This window comes from Mirounga angustirostris, unplaced genomic scaffold (assembly GCF_029215605.1).
Source record: "Mirounga angustirostris isolate CCGP_5_RB_7025 unplaced genomic scaffold, mMirAng1.0.hap1 SCAF_4, whole genome shotgun sequence".
Lineage (NCBI taxonomy): Eukaryota > Metazoa > Chordata > Mammalia > Carnivora > Phocidae > Mirounga > Mirounga angustirostris.
In genome coordinates this window covers 176,665,527-176,674,744 of record NW_026991712.1, presented here as the reverse complement: position 1 = coordinate 176,674,744, position 9,218 = coordinate 176,665,527, and the positions used below count along the sequence as shown (strand labels likewise).

The 9,218-nt window shown below is 58.6% G+C and overlaps 1 protein-coding gene across 1 annotated transcript in view; it reads right to left on the bottom strand.

The window, feature by feature from the left end:
• Positions 1 to 7,683: 7,683 nt before the first annotated feature.
• ALDH4A1 (aldehyde dehydrogenase 4 family member A1) overlaps positions 7,684 to 9,218 on the bottom strand; it is a 28,738-nt gene continuing 27,203 nt past the window's right edge. The window contains exon 15 of the mRNA XM_045898578.3: positions 7,684 to 9,142. Within this exon, the coding sequence (XP_045754534.1) occupies positions 9,030 to 9,142 (113 nt within the window). The 3' untranslated portion in view covers positions 7,684 to 9,029. The remainder of the gene's footprint in view (positions 9,143 to 9,218) is intronic.

Below are 9,218 nucleotides of genomic sequence, written 5' to 3'. Positions count from 1 at the left end.
CTTCCAACATTTGGGAGTCCAGGACACAGATACTCACCCAGGAGACAGAGTAGGCTGGCAAATGGATCCCAAGCTTTAGAGCCTGATCAAGTGGAGCCTGGCGTATAGTAATTCATATACGGCATCTGATAGCAGGAGTTCCAGAAGTAGCAGCCATTGTCAATAAGAACCAGGCATCATGCTACGTGCTTGCCATTCACCATCTCGTTTAATGCTCACGATGACCAGGACTATTACCAGCCCCATTTCACAGATGAAGAAACTGAGGCACAGAGAAGTTAAGAAACCCGCCCCTGGTTGCCCAGCCAGCGAAGCTGGGATTCAAATCCCACAGTCAGATTTTAAGGCCTGGCTCTTAATCTCCATGATATATTACATCATGAAGTGATTTCCTTTGAGAAAAAAAAAAAAACAGGAAAGTAGCTGCATAGAGAATGGGGGTCAGGGGATGGGGAGGCAGAGACCATCTGTCAGCCCAACAATCCATCAATCAGCTCTGCTGAGTGAGCCCCCTCGGGGCACCCCCTTTGCACCCAGCACCAAGGGGCAGGGGTCCTGTCAAAAAGGAAAGCTGAAAATTTCCAAAGTCAAAGGCGACTACCCCCAAGGAGTGGGATGGAGAGGGGATGGTTCCCACAAACCAGGCACCCATCTGAATCAGAGACCCAGTCCACGTAATGTCGTGTTGGTCCTTGCCAGCCCTAATGATGCATGCCTAGTGAGAGCCTCGGGGCCCCTGTTGTGGAACACCCAAAGCAGACAGCTCCCATCAGGGCCCCTGGGGTCCAGGGCTATGGCGAGAGGAGGCTTCAGGGCACAAAAAGTTGACCCAAGACCCCACGGTCTCACCCTGTCCCGCTCCAGCCAAGCCCGGCTCCTCCTTCAAGGGCTCGTCGGAGCCTTGCCTCCTCCAGGAGACCGTCCCTGGCCCCTGTGAAGTCATCCCACAGACATTTAGAATGACACAAAAAGCCTCCTTGTGTTGTGGAAACACGCAGGATTTGCTGTGTGATCTTGGGCCTGTCGCTGCCCCTCTCTGTACCGATGTCAACCAGCGCTTGGGAGAGGAGACCCAACCCATAACACAAAAGGAAGAGCTGTGCCTAGCTGTCTGGAGAGATGGGTTCTGGGCTTGGCTCTCAATTCTACGGGCCTCAGTTTCCTCATCTGTACAAGGGGAGGCCCTCTTCGGATTGCCCTTATCCTCCCCCTTCAGCAACGTGAGTTCACCCTCTGCCCCCGGGGTTCTCTCCAGACCCCTCCCCCTCTTGCTACACCCAAGTTCAGACCCTCCTCCTTTCCAGACCTCTCTGTCAGTTCAGAGCACAGCTCTATCCCTCCTTGCTCTACCACCTCCTAGGACTCCCCATTGCCTGCAGGGTCATGGCTGGGCTCCTGGCCTTGGGGTCTGAGGCCTCCCAGCCTGGCCCCAGCTCATCCGTCCTCCCTGACCCTGCCTTTGCAGCCTGCTGTCTCCGGCATCACGTGCCCCAAACCACAGCCACACTGGCCTCCCTGGAATGGGGTCCCTGGAGGCTGTCCCCAGGATGGCCTGCTGGAGCCTCGGAGACCAGTCACCTGCCATGCCGGACACTTGGGCAGTTGGGAGGGTAACAAAAGAGCACATTTCTAGGGTGGTATAGGCCAGGCATTGTGTCAAGCACTTTGTATGCATTATATTATTTAATTCTCTCACTCTGCAAAGCAGCCATTTTTACTCCCATTTTAAAAACAAGGAAACTGAGGGGCATCTGGGTGGCTCAGTCGGTTAAGCATCTGCCTTCAGCTCAGGTCATGATCCCAGGGTTCTGGGATCGAGCCCCACATCGGGCTCCCTGCTCAGCAGGGTGTCTGCTTCTCCCTCTGCGCCTCCCCCTGCTCATGATCTCTTTCTCTCTCAAATAAATAAAGTCTTAAAAAAAAAAAAAAAAACAAGGAAACTGAGTCTGAAAGGTTAAGCAACTTGCCAAGAGTCACACAGCTAATAGGATTTAGACCCAGGCTGTCCTAGCTCTTAACCCCCGAGCTGTCTGACGTTGGCATGGTCTTCCCACAGCAGCTGTCACCATGATGCCCACCATGGGGGAGGAGGGTGCACTGCCCTCCCCTCTGCAGGTGCCACCTGGAGGCCAACGTGCTAGAGAAGGACCAATCATTCCAGGGCATGATGACCACACACTGCAGTTCTGAAGAGAGAGAACCAAGATGCCGGTTGCGGAGAGGCTCTGGGACATCCTGGAGACTCCTAGCAAAATCAGCCAAGCCGGGGGGTAAGCAGATGGTAGAGAAAGAAAGCATCGAAATTAACTGGAGCCCCTGGGTGCGGACCCGACCCCAGGGTGCGGGGTGGGGGTGGAAGACAGGGATGGCCGGGAAAGCCATTCACCCAGTGGGCACTGGTGAGCCCCCCATGTGGCAGGGCCAGGTGGGGTCCAAGGGCCACAGCCAGGACACAGGGATATGGCCTCCGTGGAGGAGGTGGGTCTGTGCCACGTGGCCTGGGAGGACGATGGTGGCCATGCACACGGTCACTTCCATTGCTAACGTGTTCTGCGGGCTCACGATATGCCAGGCACAAAGTAGAGTCCTCTCCATCTCCGTCATTCTTCCAATGTGCTACTGTTACGTCTCCATTTGGTAGATAAGGAGGATGAGGTTCAGAGAGGGACAGTAACTTATCCAAAGCCACACAGCGAATATGTGGATTAGAGAAATCCGGGACCCTAATAGGGGCTGCAGGGAATGGTGGTGCCTGAGGGGCTCCAATGAGAAAGGAATAAGGGGCCCCCTTGACAGGGATGATCCCTCTGAAGACCAAAATCTCTTGAAGAAGGAGCACTGGACAGAGAGTCAGGGGTCCTGGCTTCCGGGCCTGCTCTGCCCCAACTACCCTTGGGCAAGTCACTGCCATTCTCTGGGCTACAGTCTCCTTACCTGTAAAACCGACTCAGTGCTTCTTAACATTTCAGGGCCGAGGGTCCCTTTGAGAGTCTGACGAAAGCCCCGGACATGGATGCACACAGAGGGGCAAGTGAGTGAGGCTGGGGCGCTGGCCGCGCTGAGGACAGGCACCTGGGAACCCGCGGCGCTGTGACTCTCGTTCAGGGCTGCACGCACAGCACGTGCTCCAAGGTGGCCGGGACCCGGCACAACTGTCACCCTCACGGCCCAGTCCAGGCCCGAGTCCCCATGTTCACACCTGTGTGACCATCGGCGGCCAAGGTGGCAGAGAGCCATGACAGGCTTATGCAAAGTACACGGGGGAGAGGGGACAAGGACACGGGGATCAGGAAAAGCTGCCCATTTGCCTTGCATCTGCTTCCCCCCCTGTGCTCACGGAAAGAAACTGGCCACATTTGCTTTGGGCTGGAGGAGCTGCCCTGAACCTTCCTCCTCCCCCTGCCATGGTGGTTGGAGGGGGGATGGAACCCAGGGGGCGCCCCGAAGAGAGGCCTGACCCAGGGACTGGGGGCTGCGTCAGCTCCTCTCCTCCACCCGACCCTCCAGTCTCTCTACCGACTTGCACATCGTTCCCTTTCCTGCTCTGCACCCCCCAAACCCCCCTCCCACCCACCCCAGCATTTTCCTTCTCTTTCTTCCCTGCCTGTGCCGCCTCCTCCAGAACGAAATTGGGCACCTGGAAACCTAGCTCCAATCTGGCCCCAGGGCGGCGGGGGGCGTGGGGGGGGCCAGGGGCAGCAGGACCTCCGCCCCCGGGAAGATCTGACAGACAAACAGCGCCCTGGTTCAGAGACACCCCAGAGGAGAGGGTCCCTGGGGAGGCCTCAGAGCCAGTTCTCAGGGACCCCAGCCTCATCAGTCACTCCTCTGAGAGAAGTTTCAAAGTCAAAAGTGAAGCGGATGGTGTGGGCCCTGGGGGAGGCCACAGGGTGGAGCAAGAAGCAGAAACCGTGTCCTACAGGGAGCAGATGAAGGAATGAGGGACGTTCAGCCCAGGGAGGAAGACTCAGCGAGCTCTTGCCAGGAGCGGAAAGGGCCGAGACAGGGAAGGGGGTGGTCCTGTTCCCTGCGGCTCTAAGGGTCCAGCCCAGCCCGGGGGCCGGGGGCCAGGCAGCAGGCCCTGACTCCTCTCCGCTTCCTCGCCTCTAAAATGGCCACAGGCACCCTTGATGAGGGTGAGTCAATGAGATGAATGCGTCAGGAATCTGCTCGGTGAATGATCGCAAACGTCATACGCCACAGTGTCGAGGGCTTGTTCCTGGCCTGGCGCTCTCGATTTTAACCCTGATAAAACGCTGGGCTCTAGGACTCTGTACGGCCCTTCTGAGGCTCCGATCTGCCCAGCCTGGTTTCCGATCCTGGCTCTGCCACTTACAGGCTGTGTGAGCTCCCCCAGGCCTGTCCCTCTCTGAGCCCCGCTCTGATCCTGAGGCCTGCTGGATGCACGTCAAGGAGCAGGTGCCCGACGGCACCTCGGCTCCCTCACTCTGCCCCGGCCCCCCGTGCCAAGCGCTCCAGGGGCTGAGGGCGACTGCCGGGCCACAGGGGGCCTGGAGGGAGGATACGGCAGAGCCCTTGGGCAGAATTCCAATGTACGTCGGGCACCTGGGGGTGTATGGCACCCATTCCACCACCCAGGGAGGCTGCCAACAACCTGAGTGAGAGTGAAGACAGGCTGCTTGTGTCTGGAGCCATGGTGACAGCCACGCCTCATGCCGCCCACTCGCTGGGTGGCTCCCACCCAGAAGCTGCTGGGTTCCTGCAAGGGACCAGGGCGAAGGGACCAGGGGCTGCTGGTATGGTCCCCAGGAAAAGTTCTGTCCCTGCCCCTTACTGAGCGGGTCTTCCTTCCCTGGGCCTGTTTCCTCATCTGGGAAATGGGGCAAAAAGAATACCGCCTCCTGTATGGCCCCAGATAACTGGCGGGAGCCACTGGCCCAGTGACAGGTGCTTGGTGACGCCCGGGGCATCCAGGATGAAGGTGTGGGGGAGGGTGGAACATAACAGGTTCTTATTCACCGAGCACCTCGGTCTGCAGGGACCGTGTCATGTGATCCTCAGCTCACCAAGAAATGCCAAGTCTGAGGGTGGGAGTGGGGGCCAAGGCTCAGGGAAGGGGGTGGTGGTTAAGACGGGACTGGAGCCCAGGCCTGCCTGACACCAGGCCTGGCAGGCGGAGATGGGGACCATCGGCTGGTGTACGGGTTACTTCAGCCACCCATGCCTCAGTCTCCCCATCTGTAAGAAGGGAGTAGCAGAGGGGCCTCCAGGGGCTGCGGTGAGGCTCTGAAGACGTGGCACAAGGCCTGGCCCACGGCTGCAGCCACGGAATGTGGCTCCTGACAGACCACACGCAGGAACTGCGCCCGCCGTGGTTTCAGGAAAACGAAGTCACAAGCTTGTGAAGAGGGTGGGTCTCCACCCTGCCTCTTCCTTGAGTCCCCCCCAAACCACTCCCCACGGAGGCTCTGGGTCAGCCTGGAGGCCAGGAGCCGGCCCAGGCGGCCCCTCATTTCCCTGGAGCACTCGCCCGACTGGTGGCCCGCGGGACACTGGTGGCAGGGACATCCGGCCCCAGTCAAATGGTTCACGCTCCGAGCCCGACTGGTGGCCGGGCCGCCGACCACTGCAGGGAAACGAGGAGGCTCCTAGGCCCCTGCGGACACGTGCACTGACAGGGGCGGCCATGCAAAGGGGGCGGGCACCGGGCCCTCAGGAGCCACCAGCCGCAAGTCAGGGCGCCAGAGCGGAGGAAGGGAAGGAAGGGCTTGGGGCCGCCTCCCCGCCTCCCCCTCCTCCCCCGGCCCTATAGTTGAAAGGAGGCAAAGGCACCAGGTGGGGGCGGTGCAGTGGAAAAGAAACAGCTAGAAATCATGGACCTGACAGAGCGGCTGGCAAGGAGCACGGGCTGTGGGCACCCAGCCCCGGGTTCAAACCCCGGCCCCCCTACGAACCAGCCGCGTGACGTCTACTAGTCCTTCCACAGAAGGCAGGTAACAGCCAGTAAGGTCAGTGTCGGCTAGATGAGACCAGATAGATAAAGCTAACTCTGCTGTGTCAATGTGAGCCTGAGCAAGCCACTCCATTTGCTCAAAGACACTAACCGGCCCCACGCACCCCCTACAAATGCAGCCACCACCTTTCCCGCCCGGGAGCTCCAGCCGGGGCCCTCTGGGGGCGGCCCTTTGTCCCCGAGTGAAGAAGCCCCCTCTGGCACAAATCCCTGGTAGCCCCTGGGGAAGCCAGTTGGGGGCACTCCAAAGGGCAGAGTCTCCATCCCCTCCCCACAGCTCTGGGATCCTGCCCACCAACAGCCCCGATCAATGAACCCCGGGACAGGGAGGTGTCACGCGGCTAGGATCCCTTTTTACGTCCTTTGGAGGCAGGCCAGGCCAGTTTCCCCTCCACGTTGGCCGGCCCACGTGGACTTTGACCCACAGACTGTGGGCTCAGGCTAACTGGCCGGGGTTGCTCGCCAGCCCCCACCCCCGTCATTTGGCCAGTTGAGGTCTTTCCAAGGCAGGTCAGTGCTGTGTATGGACATCTGGGTGGGAGGACAGCAAATGGGTTTGGGAACCAGAGGCGTGGCTTTATGTCCCAGTGATAGACCATACCCTTGGCAAGCCCCTTCATCCCCTGCACCCGTTTCCTCTTCTGTGAAATGGGAGCACGGCAGCGTGTGACTGTGTGAGAAAACACAGTCCTCCAGAGAAACAGAACCAACAGCATACACAGATTTATTGTAAGGACACTGCTTGCACCATCTTCTAGGCTTGGTTAAGTGCAGAATCAGCAGAGTAGGCCAGCGGGCTGTCAAGACCCAGGGAAGAGTCACAGCTGAGTCCAAAGGCTGTCCATCGGCAGAATCCCTTTTTGCTTGAAGGAGGTCAGTCTTTGCTCAATTGAGGCCTTCAACTGATTGGATGAGGCCCACCCACAGTATGGAGGACAATGGGTTTTACTCGGAGTCCACTGATTTAAATGTCAATCTCATCCAAAAACCACCTTCATAGAAACATCCAGGGGCGCCTGGGTGGCTCAGTTGGTTAAGCGACTGCCTTCGGCTCAGGTCATGATCCTGGAGTCCTGGGATCGAGTCCCGCATCGGGCTCCCTGCTCGGCGGGGAGTCTGCTTCTCCCTCTGACCCTCCTCCCTCTCCTGCTTTCTGTCTCTCATTCTCTCTCTCTCAAATAAATAAATAAAATCTTAAAAAAAAAAAAAAAAAAAAGAAAGAAACATCCAGAATGTTTAACTAAATACCTGGGCACCAGCTAAGTTAGCTTAGCCAAGTTTTCACATCAACTTAACCATCACAACACAGTAACAGTGGCTGTTGCAATGTGTACGTGGTTAACAAGGTTGAATCATTAATTCTGTACCTGGCATTGTTCTGAACAATTGTATGAACTCATTCAGTCATCACAACAATCAGCGTGCATGTGCATGTGTTTGTGTATTAGTCCCCATCTCACAGATAAAGAGAGAGAAGATCAGGGAGGCTGCACAACTTTCTGAAGGCAGAGAGCCAGGATCTGAACCCATCTGACTCCCGAATTCCCATACCTCCAGCCCATATTCCCCAACATCAGCGTCCACCCTTCCTTCCAACACACCGCGGGCTGTGCACTCTTGACATGAAGGACGTATGAGCAACATATCAGCCTTTGTTTGAAGAAGCTGGCCAGCCCCCACCACCCCCACCAGAAAGACCAGCAATCTGATTAAGTCACAAGTATTTATTAGGACGGCAGCAGAGCGAATCACACCACCACCTCACAGTGTCACACCAGTAGAACAAGGCCCACCTCCAGCGCCTCTCCCCAGCCGACCGCCCTGGCCTCTCCAGGCAGAACTAACGCTCTGCCCCGGCAGCCTGACCCCGGGTCGCGGGCCACAGTGTGCAACCATGGTGCTCGGGGCCAGCCCCACGGGGACCCCTGCTAGTTGTCCTTGATGAAGGGCCAGGACTCTTGGGGCCCCGTAAAAACTGTCCTCCAACGTCACCCCTTATTGATCCTCAGCCCCCTGCAGTCCAATTCGCAGGGGTTCTGAGTGTCCACCAGCTGGCTACGTCGAATAACAGGCCGCCTAGGGGCAGTCCACACAGAGCCACCTCTGTGCAAAGGAGGGAAGGTTCTGTGGGCCATCCTCAGCCCAGGCCAGACGGGAACCCAAGGCCAGCTCTCGGGGCTGGGAGAAGGTGGGAGCAGTCTCCCCGGGCCTGTTCTACCACAGCCTGTGAGGGCCGAGCCCCTGCAGGAAAGCCTGGGCCAACACAGGCAGGGAGGTGCGAGCTGATGGCAAGCTGAGATAGATGGCACAAAGGCCCACCCAGGGTTTTCCAAAACCATAGCCCAAACGGGAAGGCCTACCAAATCCTGCACCTCGGCAGGTAGCTTCTGCCGGCCCCCCAAGCCCACCACACGAAGACTGCCAGGAATCACGTGGGCCTCAGGAGAACACAGGTGCCCTGGGGAAAGGCGCACGAGTGTCTAAGGCATATGGTCAGGCCCAGGTACCTGCTGGCCCAGGTGGGCGTGGGCCAACTGCTGGTGAGGAAGGTGGGCAGCCCAGACCAAAGAAGGCCAGGCCAGCTGGTGCCCCCATGCCCCGCAGCCACCCCAGGTCACATCTCATCCTGGAGCCCTGGAGGAGCCAAGGCCAAGGCCAGGAGACTCTGTGGATGCTCAGGTTCGCCAAGGGGCCCAGAGCTGCTTCCCTGTCCTGTAAGGGATCCTGGGAGGCACTCTATTGCCATTCCCCAGGTCCCTAAGCCTCTGGGCCACAGCGCAGAAGAAGACAGGCGGAGAACCTGCCAGATAGAAATCTCTAGGACAGCCGCGATAAAGGGGTGGCAGCCCTGTTCCTCCCCAGCATGGTCTCAAATCAGAGCCCGTACCTGCCCCCGAGGGGTGGGACAGGCCAGGATGTAGCCCAGTCAGGGAGAGCGGGCAGTCTCGGCCCTGGAGAGGCGGCCGTCCCACGGGGAGCAGGTCAAAGGGGCTGGAGCAGGACCAGGGCACTGAGGTCAGCCGTCCGGACAGACAGCAGAGGCACCGAGCGGGGTTCACTGCATATAGGCATAGCGCCAATCCCCCAGAGGCTCGTGGGTCTCCTTGATGACCTGGGGCGACGTCCACCGCAGGATGTAGTGGGGCCCCCCTGGCTTGTCATTGGTTCCTGTGGAAAAGACAGCTCTGCTTTTCTCTGAAAAGATAGGGCAGTCCAGGCAGAAGGGAAGGGGTGGGAAGAGCTG